Source organism: Schistocerca americana, chromosome 6, assembly GCF_021461395.2.
Source record: "Schistocerca americana isolate TAMUIC-IGC-003095 chromosome 6, iqSchAmer2.1, whole genome shotgun sequence".
NCBI classification, from domain to species: Eukaryota; Metazoa; Arthropoda; class Insecta; order Orthoptera; family Acrididae; genus Schistocerca; species Schistocerca americana.
The window spans coordinates 557729404-557747478 of NC_060124.1; the positions used below are offsets into that span (position 1 = coordinate 557729404).

At 45.5% G+C, this 18075-nt stretch overlaps 1 protein-coding gene across 1 annotated transcript; it reads right to left on the reverse strand.

Annotated features, from left to right (window-relative positions):
- Positions 1-5173: 5173 nt before the first annotated feature.
- On the reverse strand, positions 5174-6491 carry LOC124620285. The gene is made up of 2 exons (XM_047146954.1): positions 6387-6491; positions 5174-5650 (listed from the first exon to the last, which is right to left on the reverse strand). The coding sequence occupies exons 1-2, from the start codon at positions 6489-6491 to the stop codon at positions 5174-5176; spliced, it is 582 nt and encodes a 193-aa protein (XP_047002910.1).
- Positions 6492-18075: the final 11584 nt, after the last annotated feature.

Sequence of the window (18075 nt, forward strand, 5' to 3'; positions counted from 1 at the left end):
GACATTAATGGTTGATTGCTGATAACGTGGAAATAATATAAAATCAGAAAATTGAAACTACTAACTTATTTTGGTCTTTCATGGTTATGAGAATGTATATTAATTCACTTGATGGCTCCCGGCCTCAGAAATCTGTTTTGTTTTCATTTGACGTGGGAGCTGTAAACGAAGAGACCAGCAACATCACCAAACATATACACGGGTCACACGAGGGACTCCCCCCACTATAATTCAGCTTGCTCTGCGCATGCGCGAATCTGGCAGCTTGGGCGCGCCGGAAAAATTTTGCCTGGTAGAATCTGACTACTTGCTGCTACTGCTCATACAGCAATCAGCCAAGCTTCAAGTAGCCAGAAGCGGGAGGAAGGCACTGCTCATACGCGAATTCAGCTCTGCGCATGCGCACGAGTCCGCTGGTAACTGCTCGTACGAACCTTGTGTGTGTGTGTGTGTGTGTGTGTGTGTGTGTCCACGCTGGAGCAGAAGTGACAGTAAGCACATAAGCACAGTGTTATATCCTAGCCAGTAATGCCTCCCGAGCCCGCTGCCAAAAAGGTTGGCAGCATCAAAGTCCGGACGCCGTCCGCATAAGCAGCGCCAGCGAGACAGGAAATCGCCGCAAGTCTGCGCGCGCCACCGCTGGCTTCTGGTTTCTTAAGCGCTGGCGTCGCGAGCGCTAGAACAGTTCTGTATTCGCCGCTCAGTTGTATACTCGCCACCGAATTGTGTACTTGCTAGTCAGTTGTGTGTTCATCGCAGCAGAGTTGTTGTTTGTCGTCAGCCGACGCTGACCTAGCCGCTCCGACTCGAACTAGACAGATTTCTGTAGACACGGAGTTCACTACTGTGTTTCTGTATCTTCGTTAATAAAGATAAGTACCGACTTTTATTTAATCAGGGTGTTTGGGTTTTCATCTTTCTGTTCACTGTTCCAGCGGACCGGTCGGCCCGCTATTAAAAGTGTGGCGGTGACTTCGTAAGCCGTTTCTACAGCGAATTGCATGTCGCTACGAACGCCGCCACAAAACTGGCGACGAGGGCTTCCGAACTCGTGTGCAGGGCTGGTTCAACTTGTTTCTGGTTATACTAATTATAGCGATAAAATTTTGGGGGCTGGTTTAATTTGTGTTCACTATGTCTGCCGAATTACAACAGTTGATCTTGTTACAGAGTCAGCAAATACAAAGTCTGGTGGAAGCAATCGCCAAACAAGCGGCTAATCCTCCAACACAAAAGGAACAAGCACAGGCAGCACCACCTTTCCGTGCTTTTGATGCATCAAGAGAAGAATGGCGAGAATATTTCGCGCAGTTGCAGGCGCACATGACAGTCTACAAAATCACGGGTACTGAGCGGCAGCTTTATTTAATTTCCACTGCAGGCGTGGAAGTCTATCGACTACTTTGTAAGTTGTTCCCGGAATCCAAGCCAGAAGCTTTAGACTTTGACGTTGTTGTTAACAAGCTTGCTGAGTATTTCGAGTCGCGAGTTCATGTGGCAGCAGCCAGATTCAAGTTCTTCAGATTAAAGAAACTGCCACATCAATCTAATAAACAGTGGTTAACAGATTTACGGGGCCTCACCCGTCAGTGCCGATTTAATTGTGTGTGTGGAGCTTCCTACAGTGATGTCATGTTACGAGACGCTATTACTCAAAACATTGCAAATTCTCGTATTCGTGCTGCTATCTTAAAGTTGCCTGACCCGTCATTAGAGACTGTGATGAACATCATTGAAGCCCAAGATACTTTTGACTATGCTGAGTGTGAGTTAGATCAGCCATGTATTTCTCAAATTGCCTGTGCTAAGCAAGTTATGTCACGCCCGCGGCCCCACCGGCAGAGTCAGACTGTAAACACTAGCAAGCCGCGTCATGTTAACCACATTCGTCAGCCGCGTGTGCAAAATGATAGAGTTAAGTCTTGCCCTAAGTGTGTTCTTGCTCATCCTCGTGAACGTTGCCCGTTGAGAAACGCGGTTTGTCACTTTTGTCAAAGGAAAGGACACATCCAGACTGTTTGTTTGCGTAAACGCAAGAACAATTCTAGTGCTGCCCAGCCCATGGATATTCATGTTCTTCAAAGCCAGCTCGCCCAGAAGGTCGCGTTTAAAGACTCTTCCACGGTTCGTGTGGGTAATAAACTTGTTCGCAATAAGCCACCCACCCAGCCCTCTGCTATGCGACCCAGGCGTAATTCAAACGCTGTAAAAAGTAATGTACAGACTGCAAGTGAAGCGGGAGTTGTTGTTCCACCCGCCCAACCCACGAGTTGTCGTAAGCAACGAACACGCGCTAAACGCGCTGATTTTGTGTCTTCCGCCTCCACTGCACCGATCCAGAGACAGTGTAATAAACTATTTGTGAAGCTACTCATCCAGGATAAGACCTTCAATTTTCAATTAGACACTGGTGCGTCTGTGACTCTCATAAATAGTGCTACGTATGCGGCTATCGGCCGCCCTCAACTTTCAGCGGCAAAACATTCTTTGGCTACTTATAGTGGAGAACAAATTCCTGTGTTAGGTGTATGTAGCGTGCCAGCCACATTCCGTGGCAATACAAAAACAGTTTCATTCACAGTGCTCCGCGCTACAGACAGTGTAAACATTTTCGGATTAGACTGTTTTGACTTGTTTGGCCTGTCTATCCAAGACAATGTGTTGCAAATTAATTCTGTTGTTGTTCCTCAAGACAGCATAACCGATTTGTGTAAACAATACAGTGACATATTTAAAGACGAACTAGGTTGTGCTGCGAACTTTGCCGCTCATATTACGTTAAAAGATAATGCTCAGCCTCGATTTTTTCGTGCTCGTCCAGTGCCTCACGCCCTCCGGGCACCTGTAGCAGATGAACTTCGTCGTTGGCAAAACAACGGTGTTATTCAACCCGTTTCAGCGAGCCAGTGGGCTTCTCCCTTAGTTATTATAAAGAAACCGTCTGGCAAGTTACGTTTGTGTGCTGATTTTAAGTCGACAGTTAATCCTCAGACTGTCATTGATTCTTTTCCTTTGCCTAGACCGGACGAGCTGATGGATAAGTTAGGGGAAGCTCGTTTCTTTTCCAAAATTGATCTCCGTGAAGCATATTTGCAATTGCCCCTCGGCGAGCAATCACAACAGTATTTTGTCATAAACACGTCGTTGGGGTTGTTCCGTTTTCTGCGTTTGCCTTTTGGTTGTGCGTCAGCTCCAGCTGTTTTTCAGCGTTTTTTGTCACAACTTCTGGCTAATGTGCCATCGTGTTGCAACTATTTAGACGATATTGTTGTGTCCGGTCGGACGCCTGCTGAACATTTCCGTAATTTGGAGTGTTTGTTTACAGTGTTGTCTCAGGCAGGCCTACGTTGCAACATCGATAAATGTTCATTTTTCCTTACGGAGATGGAGTATCTGGGACATGTTATTAATGCTCAAGGCATTCATCCCTCCCAGTCACATTTAGCAGCTATTCGTGATTTGCCCGCCCCTCGCAATCTGCATGAATTGCAAGCAGTTCTTGGCAAATTGACATATTATATTAGGTTTATACCTAATGCATCACAGATTGCTGCACCGTTGCATCGTCTCCGCCGTAAGAATGTTCCGTTTGTGTGGTCAGCTGATTGCCAATCAGCCTTTCAGCAGATTAAAGAGACTTTATTGAATGATCGTTGTCTGCTCCATTACGACCCTAACAAGCCTCTGGTGTTAGCTTGTGATGCCTCTTCTTTCGGCCTCGGTGCTGTGTTGTCTCACCGAGTCGGTAACACCGAACGTCCTGTTGCGTTCGCATCTAAATTGCTAAACAAAGCTCAGTGTAATTATAGCCAATTGGACAAGGAAGCGTTGGCTATTGTGTTCGGTGTCACAAAATTCCATCACTACCTCTATGGTAGACCATTCTATTTAGTAACAGATCACAAGCCCCTGACGTCACTGTTTCATCCGTCTAAACCAGTTCCTCAGCGGACAGCTCAGAGACTGCAACGTTGGGCTCTTTTGTTATCACAATACCAGTATGAGATACTGTATCGCCCTACAGCTCAGCATGCAAACGCTGACGCGCTTTCTAGATTGCCGATTGCTGCGGATGATGTCTTCGATTCCTCTGACGACTCTTGCCATCAGATTGACGCCGATGAGCATCAATCCCTCCGGGATTTTCCGATTGATTATCGTCAGGTGGCACGTGAGACAGCTACGGATCCTCATCTGAGTTTACTATTACGTTTTGTTCAACGTGGTTGGCCGTCCAAGGCAAAGGACATATCGGATCCTGTGGTTCGTCGCTATTATCCGCAACGTCATCTGTTGTCTGTTTCGCACGGAGTTTTGCTGTTACGCACCGAGAATGACCAGCTTCGTGTAGTGGTTCCCCAAGTGCTCCAATCCAAGGTCCTCGACTTGTTGCATCAAGGTCATTGGGGAGTGGTCCGCACCAAGCAGCTTGCCCGCCGTCATTGTACATGGATCGGCATTGATAAGCAGATTACGCAGATGTCTACAGATTGTTCGACATGTGCCGAACACCAAGCTGCTCCGCCTCAACGCTATTTTGAGTGGGCACTCCCTGCCGGTCCCTGGCAGCGAGTACATATTGATTTCGCTGGTCCATATTGGAATTCTTGTTGGCTCATCGTGATAGATGCATTTAGTAATTTTCCGTTTGTTGTGCCCATGCAGTCTACAACGTCTGCACAAACTATACAGGCGTTGACTTCAATTTTTTGTATTGAGGGTCTTCCAGAAGTTTTAGTGTCTAACAATGGTCCACAATTTACCTCTGCTGAATTTGAAAGTTTTTGTTCTGCCAATGGCATTCGCCGTGTTCTTACTCCGCCGTTCCACCCTCAATCGAATGGTGCAGCGGAACGTTTTGTACGCACATTCAAGGATCATATGGACCGCCTTCGTGCTACGCACTCTCGTCAGCAGGCCCTCATCACGTTCCTGTCGTCGTACCGGACCACACCACGCGACGGCCCTTCGCCTGCGGAGCTTCTCCACGGCCGTCGTCATCGCACCCTACTACGGTTGTTGCACCCCCCGGATCGACCCGCCGCTTCTGAGAATCGCACGCGTTTTCAGCGCAACGACGCCGTTTTTTTCAGAGTTTATCACGGTCGCCGTCGTTGGGAACGTGGTACCGTGATAAGTGTCCAGGGTCGCGGTTTTTATACTGTTCAAGGTGCTACTGGGGTGCACAGGAGGCATCAGAACCAGTTGCGCCGCGCTGGCCGCCCGGATTCTGCCGCTCGTTCTTTGTCCACAGATTTGGTCCGCGGCGGGTTCCAGCTGCGCCTTCCGACTTCGCTGCCACCCCCAGGGCAGCAGCAGCAGCCGTCGCCGCTACCACGCCGACAGCCCGTCCCGTTGATGCCTCCCGCGCAGCTTCATCCGGGAGCGCCCCAGGTGGTCGCTCCGGCGCCTGCGGTCCCTCTTCAGTCGCCACCGCCTTCGGAGCTGATGGACGTCGACCCCTCAGCGGGGCCGCCTTCCCAAGCGGTGGCTGTGCAGCCTGTCCTGCAGCCGCTTTCCTTGGGCACCCCCAAGGAGTCTGACACCGCAGCGCCTTGTCCGGCGCCCACTCAGCAGCCGTCGACGCAGCGTCAGGAGACGCTGCATCTCTTCGTGGGTCCCGACGCCCCGTCGCGTCCAGTGCCAGAAGCTGCGCCCGTGGTCACAGGCGTGCACCCTGACCTCGGTTTTCAGTCGGTGTTTCCCGAGGCCCCGCGCAGCCAATGCTGGGGTGCGGACCGGGGACTGCCACCGACGACAGTCTCCGCCCCGGTCTCGTCCGCTACGCCTGCGGCCAGACCCCTCCCCCGCCGTCGACGCTCGCCACGTCATTATTCAACGACGGTGCGGCGATTTGGGGGGAGGAGTGTTATATCCTAGCCAGTAATGCCACCCGAGCCCGCTGCCAAAAAGGTTGACAGCATCAAAGTCCGGACGCCGTCCGCATAAGCAGCGCCAGCGAGACAGGAAATCGCCGCAAGTCTGCGCGCGCCACCGCTGGCTTCTGGTTTCTTAAGCGCTGGCGTCGCGAGCGCTAGGACAGTTCTGTATTCGCCGCTCAGTTGTATACTCGCCACCGAATTGTGTACTTGCTAGTCAGTTGTGTGTTCATCGCAGCAGAGTTGTTGTTTGTCGTCAGCCGACGCTGACCTAGCCGCTCCGACTCGAACTAGACAGATTTCTGTAGACACGGAACTCACTACTGTGTTTCTGTATCTTCGTTAATGAAGATAAGTACCGACTTTTATTTAATCAGAGTGTTTGGGTTTTCATCTTTCTGTTCACTGTTCCAGCGGACCGGTCGGCCCGCTATTAAAAGTGTGGCGGTGACTTCGTAAGCCGTTTCTACAGCGAATTGCTTGTCGCTACGAACGCCGCCACAAAACACAGGAGTGGCCATCACTGAGTAGCAGACGGAGGTCTCGTTCCTGGAACGCACCATTAGCGACAAACTGCTCGAGTCGGTCCACCTTGTCCAGGTCAGAAGACATGCTCGAAATGCAGCGGCTGGAGCCATCTCAGCTCCAGGGAGCGCTGGGCGCGCGTGGTCATCGTCTGCATACCGGTTCGTGTCCGCACATGTAAGGTCGCAGTGAGGATTTGCTGTTTAATTGCCATTACAACAAAAATTTTAAGTACACACGGCAATAATACACCAGCTGATTATAATTATCTGGAAACTAATCTGTGGACATGGTTTGTGTCCACCCTTCGCCTTCGTCTTTATGACGACTTGACCTTCCTGGGAATACTAGTACGCTTTCTGTAAAAATTAATCTACAAATGAAAATAATGAATATTCTTTTTTTTTTTCAAAATCTTTCTCCTTGTGTGTATTGAACTGCTGAGCAATAGTGACTGTTGGCAGCCCCTGTGGTACGCAAGTGTATAGTGGCGTGGAACAAAACTTATTAACTCAGTGAATCACTGAATTTGAAATAATGAAAATATGTGTAATTAAATGCTGAAAGAAAGTAACAGAGTACATAGCGAAAACTGTGTAACTGTGACTTAGTACTGAAGTACGTTACGAAAGTTCGCCAACGGCCTTGCCGCACTCGTCACACCAGTTCCTGTCAGACCATTGGAGTTTAGCGCTGTTGGGCTTGGCTAGCAATTGGAGCCGACCCCGGTGGCCGAGCGGTTCTAGGCGCTTCAGTCCGGAATCGTGCGACTGCTACGGTCGCAGGTTCGAATCCTGCCTCGGGCTTGGATGTCTCTGATGTGCTTAGGTTAGTTAGGTTTAAGTAGTTCTAAGGTCTAGGGGACTGATGACCTCAGATGTTAAGTCCCATAGTGCTCAGAGCCATTTGAACCATTTAGCACTTGGATGGGTCACTGTCAGGGCCCGCCGAGCGCTGTTGGCAAGTGGGGTGCTCTCAGACCTTCTGAGGCCAATTGAGGAGCAACTTCATGGAAAAGGAGTGGCTCCGGTCACGAAAACTGACAATGGTCAGGGGAGCGGTGTGCTGACCGCAAGCCCCTACGTATCCGCATCCAGTGGAGTCTTTCGGTTGAGGATGACACGGCGGTCGGCCGGTACGGTTGCACCTCCAAAGGCCTGTTCGGACTGAGGTTTTTATGAAAGTTGCGTAACATGAGGTGCAAAGTTTGACTAGAAACATCCACAAAAATAATACGTTACTGGCCATTGAAATTGCAACACCACGAAGATGACGTGCTACAGACGGAAAATTTAACTGACAGGAAGAAGATACTGTGATATGCAAATGATTAGCTTTTCAGAGCATTCACACAAGGTTGGCGCCGGTGGCGACACCTACAACGTGCTGACATGAGGAAAGTTTCCAACCGATTTCTCATACGCAAACAGCAGTTGACCGCCGTTGCCTGGTGAAACGTTGTTGTCATGCCTCGTGTAAGGAGGAGAAATGCGTACCATCACGTTTCCGACTATGATAAAGGTCGGATAGTAGCCAATCGCGATTGCGGTTTATCGTATCGCGACATTGCTGCTCGCGTTGGTCGAGATCCAATAACTGTTAGCAGAATATGGAATCTGTGGATTCAGGAGGGTAATACGCAACGCCATGCTGGATCCCAACGGCCACGTATCTCTAGCAGTCGAGATGACAGGCATCTTATCCGCATGGCTGTAACGGATCGTGCACCCACGTCTCGATTCCTGAGTCAACGCATGGGGACGTTTGCAAGACAACAACCATCTGCACGAACAGTTCGACGACGTTTGCAGCAGCATGGACTATCAGCTCGGAGACCATGGCTGCGGTTACCCTTGACGCTGCATCACAGACAAGGGCGCCTGCGATGGTGTACTCAAAGACGAACCTGGGTGTACGAATGGCAAAACGTCATTTTTTTCGGATGAATCCAGGTTCTGTTTACAGCATCATAATGGTCGCATCCTTGTTTGGCGACATCGCGGTGAACGCACATTGGAAGCGTGTATTCGTCATCGTCATAATGACGTATCACCCGGCGTATTGGTATGGGGTGACTTTGGTTACACGTCTCGGTTACCTCTTGTTCGCATTGACGGCACTTTGAACAGTGGACGTTACATTCCAGACGTGTTGCGACCCGTGACTCTACCCTTCATTCGATTCCTGAGAAACCCTACACTTCAGCAGGATAATTGCACGACCGTATGTTGCAGGTCCTGTACGGGCCTTTCTGGATATAGAAAATGTTCGACTGCTGCACTGGGCAGCACATTCTCCAGATCTCACACCAATTGCAAACGTCTGTTCAATGGTGGTCGAGCAACTGGCTCGTCACAATACGCCAGTCACTACTCTTGATGAACTGTGGTATCGTCTTGAAGCTGCATGGGCAGCTGTACCTATACGCGCTATCCAAGCTCTGTTTGACTCAATGCCCAGGCGTATCAAGGCCGTTATTATGGACAGAGGTGGTTGTTCTGGGTACTGATTTCTCAGGATCTATGCACCCAAATTCTGTGAAAATGTAATCACATGTCAGTTCTAATGTAATATATTTGTCCAATTTATACCCGTTTATCATCTGCATTTCTTCTTGGTGTATCTATTTTAATGGCCAGTAGTGTATATTGCTCTGCTCAGAAGAAAAATAACTGTTTGAGATTACCTACACTGTTCACTGTAAATTAATCTGCTTGCATAGCACAACACCTGATAATTCCGACTGTGCGCCGTTTCCTCATGAGGATGCAAAGTGAGATGCGCGCCGAAGTAAAAACAACTTACCTCACGCTCAGCACGCTGTTTTCCGTCCGATGTATTGATGTTCTCGAAAGCAAATTGAAATCAGCAATTTCAGCAACTAGAGAAAAAGAATCTACTCACTACAAAATTTATCTGTACTTTGTCAGCAACAGTGCGTGGCTTTGTGTGGCGTAAGATGCAGTGCACATGCGACAAAATATTGTAAACTTTAGTAAGAATCATGGAGAAGTGTTTTACTTTAAAGAAAGTCGTTGTTGAAAAATTAACGTCTGATTATTGTCAACAAGACTACAACAAAACAAGACCCTAACAATTACGAAATTATCTTAATACAAAAATTACAGACATTTCAACCATCTCCGTTGTTTGGAACATAATTAAAATAAAGAGATCAAATTTACATTAATGATTGATGTTATAAGCTATCTGAGGGAGAAAGATTTCCTTCATTTAATGGTTCCCACAAAACAAACATTTTATTCTTGTGCATATAAGGGTTAACTTTAAAAATTCCTCCAAAAATCTTCTCCGTTAATATATAGAGTTAAATAACTTGATAAACAAGTTTTCATCTCCATAATAAAGTATTACAGATAATTTCCCTCAGATTCACAAACATCATATCTATTTCTCTAAAAACTCAACTGCCCACTGCTATGCCTCTAATAGGGATGCCCCACGCACTGTAGAACTAACAGGCGACCAAGTGAACCACAGATAAACTTAAACACAGAGTCAAGGATCTCATTCACTAACAAGAGAAAATGATTTTATTTATTTGTTGCGACTAGTTTCGGTGTTTCAAAGCACCGCTTCAGGTCAGTATGCATAAAACAGTAACAATAGCATTAGTAACTTATCAATCAAACAACACAAAAAAGGTTAAAAACAGAATGAGAAACAATGACAAGATTCTACAAGTGAATTTACAGCAAACGTTTGATATAACGAACAGATTAATCTATTGTCAAATACCTAAAGTATACCATAACGAATTTCCTCTCAATACATTGTACAATTATTCTATTTATTAATAACTTCTTTAAATAACTATTACATCAATTTTATTGGGCAGTCGGAGATAACTACAGAACCCTGAAATAACCTACTGAAAGACAAAATAACTGTAGGAGGCGATAAATGTATAAAGGAGACAATACGCCATAAAAAAGTAAAGAGAAGACACGTGACCTATGTGTCGTGCCAAAATATATAATGCTAAGTTGTACAGAGTTGAGGGGCATACTTATGTCAAATACATAAAATCAGGTCTAAGATATGTCAGAAGACCGAATATAAGATCAACCTCATATTATGTATACAACATAACTATGCCCCTCAATTGCGAACAATTTAGCATTTTATACTTTGACACGACACATGGATCACGTTCATTCTCTTTACTTGTTTATGACGTATTGTCTCCTTTACACATTTTTCACATTCTACAGTTATTTTGTCTTTCAGTAAGTTATTTCAGGATTGTGCAGATAATTTATCTCAGAATGGCCAATTAAAATCATGGAATAGTTATTTAAAGCCGGCCGCTGTGGCCGAGCGGTTCTTGGTGCTTCAGTCCGGAACCTCGCTGCTCCTACGGTCGCAGGTTAGAATCCTGCCTTGGGCATGGACGTGTGTGATGTCCTTAAGTTAGTTAGGTTTACGTAGTTTTATGTCTAGGGGACTGATGACCTCAGATGTTAAGTGCCTTAGTGCTTAGACCCATTTGAACCATTTATTTAAACAAGTTATTAATAAACAATATAATTGTACAAAGTAGTGAGAGGAAATTCGTTACGGTGTACTTTTGGTATGTGACAATGGATGTATCTGTTCGTTCTATCAAATATTTGCTGTAAATTCACTTGTAGAGTCCTGTCCTTGTTTCATAAACTGTTTTTAATCTGGTTTTGTTGTTGTTGTTGTTTGATTGATAAGTTAATAACGGCATCGTTACTGTTTTATTCACGAAGCCATGAATATTGCGCATTGAAGCGCGAAAACTGGTTGCAACAAAATAAATAAAATCATAAGGACGGCTGTAGGTGTTTTATTTTCTCACAATAGTAAACGGCCGTCGTCGCAAGGACCTCCTGTCAAAAAGATGGGCATACAAGAACTTTAGTCACTAATGGTGCAGCGCACTCAGGCATCCTTGTTCCGGTACAGCACAGGTGAATTACACTGAAAGGCTAAAGTAACTGGTATATGCATGTGTATTCAAAGACAGAGATATGTGAACAGTCAGAATACGGCGCTGTGGTAAGCAGCGCCTACGTAAGGCAACAAGTGTCTGGCACGGTTGTTAGATCGGTAACTGCTGCTTCAATGGCAGTTTATCAGTGTTTAACTGAGCTTGAACGCTGTGTTATAGGCGGCGCACGAGTGATGGGACACATCACCTCCGTGGTAGCGATGAAGTGGAGATTTTCCCGTACGACCATTTCACGAGAATACACTGAATATCAGGAATCCGGTAAAACATCAAATCTCCGACATCGCTGCGGGTGGAAAAGGTTCCTGCAAGAACGGGTCCAAGAAGACTACATCTCTGCCTTACACCCCCTTTAATCCGAGCATTTCGTTCTTGGTCGTCCACTCTTACTATTCCCTCCTGGTTCTTGTGCGTATTGTGTATTACCCGCCCCTCCCTATAGCTTACACCTATTTTTCTCAGAATTTCGAACAATGTTCACCATTTTACATTGTCGAACACTTTTCCCGAGACTCTACCAGTACGAACCTGCCCTAAGCCCAGCACCGCGCGGCTCTGAAGGGTTACTGTACCGGCTAGATAAGTTCAATTTTCAGCGCCACTACACAACATCCGACATCGCGGTCCGCCAGAGGGGACAACACGGGCAGTGATTCTAGAGGGACTAAGTACCCCCTGAGACGGCGTGTGACTCAAAACTCGCGGCGTGGTCACCTCTGTCTCCGAGCCGAACTACCTACCTAGCAAGCGGGCTGCGCATCAGGTGCCACCGGCTTCCGATACGAGCTGATGCGCTTCTTCGGAGGTCGGCAGTCGTGAATTCGCTGTCGGATTCAGTGGAGTCTTCTCCGGGTTACGTAGCAGCCAGTCGACGCAGAGGAAGTATCGACGACTTGTATTTTCAGTAATACATGAAACAATTTTGAATACTGTACTACAGCGCCGCACAGGTGGTCAGTCTGCACCCTGACTATTCCAGCCCGGCACAGGGTGGCCCCTATAGCGGGAGTCATCACTCCAAATCACTGGTTTTCATCATCCATTGACCAGTGTTGTTGCTCTTTACACCACCATAAGTATCGTTTAGCGCTGACTATACAAACTCGAGGCTTATTAGCAGCTGCTCGGCCATTGTACACCAATATTTTTAAATCCCTACACCCAGACATTGTTCTAGATGGACTGCCGTTTGCACCTCGTTTCTCAGGAGTGATCCCCCCGCTAATTTCGTTTGAGTTTTTACAACCACCCTCCTATGGTTCATGTCGGTGAGAGCATAACGTCTGCATGGTTCTGGTTTATCTTTTGCCGTTCCTTCGCGTTTCCACTTCACAATCACATCAGTAACAGTCGACTTGGGCATCTTTAGGAGTGTTGGAATGTTCCGGATGGGTTTCTTAGTCAAGTGACACCGAATGATTAGTACGTGTTTGAAGTCACCGAGCACTCGTGTCCGAAGATTGACGATATCTCGAAGGTTGACGTAGATACTACTAATGCTACAATATCTAACAGTACTTACCCGTGTACAGACAATATGAATTAATAATAATAACAAATAAGCGCTCACGCAGCCATATATAGCAATTACTGTATAAGGGCAGATCAAACAGTTCCCGTCCGAAGAATATACAGTCCAAAATCGGTATGCCATCAGATAAAATCGCCTTGACCATTGAGCATTGAGTATCATCCCAATGACACACTTGATTGAAGCTACGCGTTTGGTAGAAAACAGTGTCATGCTGCGTGAAGAAATACGTAATTGCCTGTTGAACATCATCGTCCGACAGAAATCATCGACATTTGAAGGCCTTTCTTATGGGACCGAAGGTGTGATAATCGCTTGGAGATAGACCGAGTCTATAGGACGGATCCTTGAGAGCCTCCCATTTGTTCAAAATGGCTCTGAGCACTATGGGACTTAACATATGGTCATCAGTCCCCTGGAACTTAGAACTACTTAAACCTAACTAACCAGTTATCACGAGACAGGGAAAATCCCTGACCCCGCCGGGAATCGAACCCGGGAACCCGGGCGTGGGAAGCGAGAACGCTACCGCACGACCACGAGCTGCGGACTTCCCATTTGTGTTGGCATAATTTCTGCGTTACGACATTTGCGATATGCGGACGTCAGTTATCATCAAGCAACAGTACCCTTTCCGCGCACCACTCCACAACGGCGGTTTTCGACAGACATGCTGCCCGACACACATTCTTCATACTTCGATGGGTGTCTACCGATGTTTCTCCGACAGTCACGAAAGGAATAACACCACGTTGGTTCCGTTTGGACGCATTTGGTTATGACGTCGTCAAAGTTCACGTTTCCGCATTTACTGCACGCGCGTCGGAAAAACGCGAATGCCACTCTAATCGCTTGCTACATGTCGATGCTTATAGACGCGCATCGAAGTTGCGTTATGTTGCATATGCACTGCAACAGTGCGATCAAACGAAAACTTTCTGATCGCCCCTTATATTAATTATACACTAAACAACTTCAATATTTATGCAAATGATACGAAGGAGCTAATGCAAACTACAGTATTAGTGCAGTGGATTTTGAGACATTATAAATAAAGATTATGGCTTCATATTACTTTAGTACCAAAGTAGTAATTACCTCAACTTTATCTTTTGAAATAATGATTGCTACTGGATTGTGATGATAGTAGAATACGTTGTCAACCAAAAACAAGTTTCTTAAATGACTATTAAGAATTTCTGTCGAAAGAAATATTGTCGCAGAAGAATCTGAGTAGAACCGTGACTGTGGAATAGCGGTTATGACACTAGACTGTTGTATGGAGGGTCGTCAGTTCAAAACTCACCTGAACTGTTAAATTTTCAATTCTAAAGTCTGTTGGAGGACCTTCTAGAAGTATCCACAAATACCAAGAATCATTGTACTGGAACGTTCTGTAACTGTGTTCTGGCCGGAGGCAGTTGGCTCCGTGCTCTTGTATGTGCAAGTGCTGATTAAACCTCCGTTAAGTGAAGTTAGTGTTCGTCATTCATCTAATTACACCTTCTTCTGCCGGCCGATGTGGCCAAGCGGTTCTAGGTGCTTCAGTCCAGAACCGCGCGACTGCTACGGTCGCAGGTTCGAATCCTGCCTGGGGCATGGATGTGTGTGATGTCCTTAGGTTAGTTAGGTTTAAGGAGTTCTAAGTTCTAGGGGACTGATGATCTCAGATGTTAAGTCCCATACTGCTCAGAGCCATTTGAACCATTTGAACACCTTCTTCTAGTGACACTATATAAATAACCAGTGAGAAACTGTACATCATATATTGTCTATGAACTTACCTGAACTACTGGAGTAGTGAATATAGTGACAGATTGTAATTTTATCGCTTTCTCCCTTAGTCTTCTGTGGCTATGTTTATGTTAAATAGTTCAGAGCAACAAATTTATTTCTGCCGTATTCCATGGCGAAAGTGCTACCACGTGTTTTCTCCCAAGCGTCAACATCAAACATATAACAACCTTTACACAAATAGTTCCCCGTGTCATTAAAAGATGAGATTATTTATTACATTTGCTGCCTTTATATTTGGAAAGTTTGTATATTAAGTGGCTGTTAAAGTCTTCAATTAATTGCGTCATTAATTACAGGCCGGTCTTTGCCAGTCCAGGCACTTAGATTTTGTCCGCAGTTCTATTGCGACAGCTGACGTTCAATGTGAGAGAGCATAACGCAAATAAAAGTAGCTGGAAGAGTACAACTGAGCAGCATGAACGCAACCGAACGTTGCAGTCCCATGACTCTAACTCTGAGCATCTATTGAGCGAGGGTCAAACAAACATTAGAGTCCCATCTACATCTGCATCGTTCCGGTACACCTCTGAAGTGCTTCGATGTCTTCATTTAATCTGCCCTCGTGGCGATCCGAAACATCCGAGCAGTACTCAAGAACGGATAGCACTGGCGTTGTAACCGCGAACTTCTTTATAGATGGGCCACACTTTCCTAAAATTCTCCCAAAAAAAAAAAAACAGAGTGAAACAGTCGCCTTCCCTGTTACCGATCTTATGTACTCGTTTCCTTTCATACCGCTTTGCAGCGTTACGCCTTGAAATTTAATCGTCGTGACTTTGCCAAGCAGGAGAGGTCTAAAACCATACTCGAACATTACAGGACTGTTTTTGCTACTCATCTGCATCAACTTAAATTTCTCTAACCTTAGACTCTCCTGCTAATCGACACAGCAAATAGAAATTCAGTTTAAGTCATTCTGTATTCTTCTGGAGTCACTCAACAATGACACCTTCCCGTATGTTACACAGTCGGAGATTTCTGCTCATGCTATTCGTCAGATCATTTGTGTATACAGAGAACGAAATCTTTCGTGTCACACTTCCGTGTGCACCCCTGGCCATACACTGATTTCTATTGGACACTCACTGTCAAGGACAACGTATTGGGTTGTATTATATATGAAGTATTCAAGACATCCAAATATCTGGGATGCAGTCGTACAAGCTCGTATCTTCATTAACAGTCTGCATTGGGGCACTGTATCAAATACTTCCCGGAACGCTGGGAATATGGAATCTTCCTGTAGCACTTCATCCGCGGTTCACATTGTATGGCGTGAGGAAAGGGCAAGATGAGTTTCACACGGGTGCTGCCTTCCAAATCTGTGCTGTTTTGAAGACGGAAGCTTTCCTGCTTCGAGAAAATTTATTATATTCTAATCTAAAGTATGAGTACATCGCAGGGAATGACGTTGGTTCAACTACTCACTTCTAAATGTTGTGTACTTTTTGTTGCAGACAACGCCTTGCTGATTTTTTTTTCTTTGCTCTCTCTTCCTCCTCCACTCACACTTGTTCTTTACGCCAACTAATGCAACAGATACAGTGTACAGGTCACTCCAGTGTTTGTTGGTTAAGTTGTTTATGTGCTCTATACGAACGTTGCCTGCTCTTCGCCTACCACTTTTACAGCCACTTTGATACGAATTGTTTGACCAGCAAACTCCTATAAAGGAAGAACAAGACGCATGTGGCTAATATACATCAATTCTAGCGATTCTATACCGTATTCTTAATGAATTACCACGCACGACATGGTGAGTATCTTGTCTTACACACGACATGGCGGATATCTTGTGTTACAGCTGAGGTGAAACTGAAGCGTCCCCTTTGAACAATTCTGCAGGACTGTGCTTAACCTGACACACAATATTTTTAGCGCAACGCAATCTGACTTTCAAAATTTCCTACTAAAGAATGGCCCTGACTAACATTAAACTATACCTTTCACAAATCACTAAATCACTTACCTCACAATAATCTTCGTTTCTCCCACCACTGCAATACAGCAAGCGCCACTACTGCCAGCTAAATAAAAGATTCAAACTACTGAAGGCACTAACTACTGATAGGGATAGTTAGCAAATGAAAGATATTAATAGAGAACAAACAGTGTATTTACCTTGATATCATCATATATAAATATATCAGTTCATGAAAAATTACAAAACTCCGCCATCTCTCTCCCCACATCCATCACTGCTGGCGGCTCACCTCCAACTGCGCAACGCTACGCGCTGTTCACAGCCAGCTGCCTAACACTACAATGGCGAGTATTACAACAATGCAAAGCAGCCACAGACTGCACACAGCACAGCCAGTGATTTTCATATTGAGCGCTACGTAACGTTGCCAATAAGAAAACATAAACAGCCTACTTACATAGAGAAAACATAAACAGCCTACTTACATAGAGAAAACATAAACAGCCTACTTACATAGCCCCCATGCTCCCCACAAAAAATTTTACAAATTTTGTTGGGCAGTGCCCAATAATGATTTGATAAAATTTTTCATAATTACCGTAACAAAGATATAAAATGCGCACACTTATTAATATTATGTTGGTTAAAAGATCAAAATTTCTCACAGTCCATAAAGACAGTCCACATTGTGCATCACAGTAAAAATGCAGAGTTTTACTCAAAGTCCAAGCAGTAAAAGAAAATGCACATAGAAGTAGTGGATTTCCATGCAGTCTTGAAGAAGTAGTGTTGTCCTTCCAACGGAAAGACAGTGCTGACTCTCGACATGCAGACAAGTATTGGTCCACAACAGAGCAAACCCACAGCAGAGTCAGTCGAAGTTTTGATGAATATTGGTAGGTAGGTCATCACAGAGCAGACCCACTGTAGTCCTGGTAGAGATTACGGTATTGGTGGGCCACCAGAGGTGTAGACCCACTGCAGTCCTTGTAGAAATAATGGCGTTGGTGGGTCATCATAGATGCAGACCCACTGTAGTCCTTGCAGAGATAATGGTATTGGTGGGTCATCAAAGATGCAGACCCACTGTAGTCCTTGTAGAGATAGCCAGCAGCCATCTGTTGTGACTGTGCAGGTGCACAATCACCATTGAAGAGTCTTGCGGATAATATAGCAAGTCCATAAACCACCACTTGTGCACTCACAAAGTTTTTGGAATTGTCCTTAAAACCAGCAATGCTGTTATCCAGTCCCTTGCAGAATTATTAACACACGTGCAAACACTAACAGTCCCTACTTCTCACATATTGTCCACATACTATGACCAACAGAAACGTGTGCAGTGAAATGTAACTTACAAGTTAATAATAAGATGAACTGGTGACAACTACAATTTTATAAATTTACAACATGAAAATAC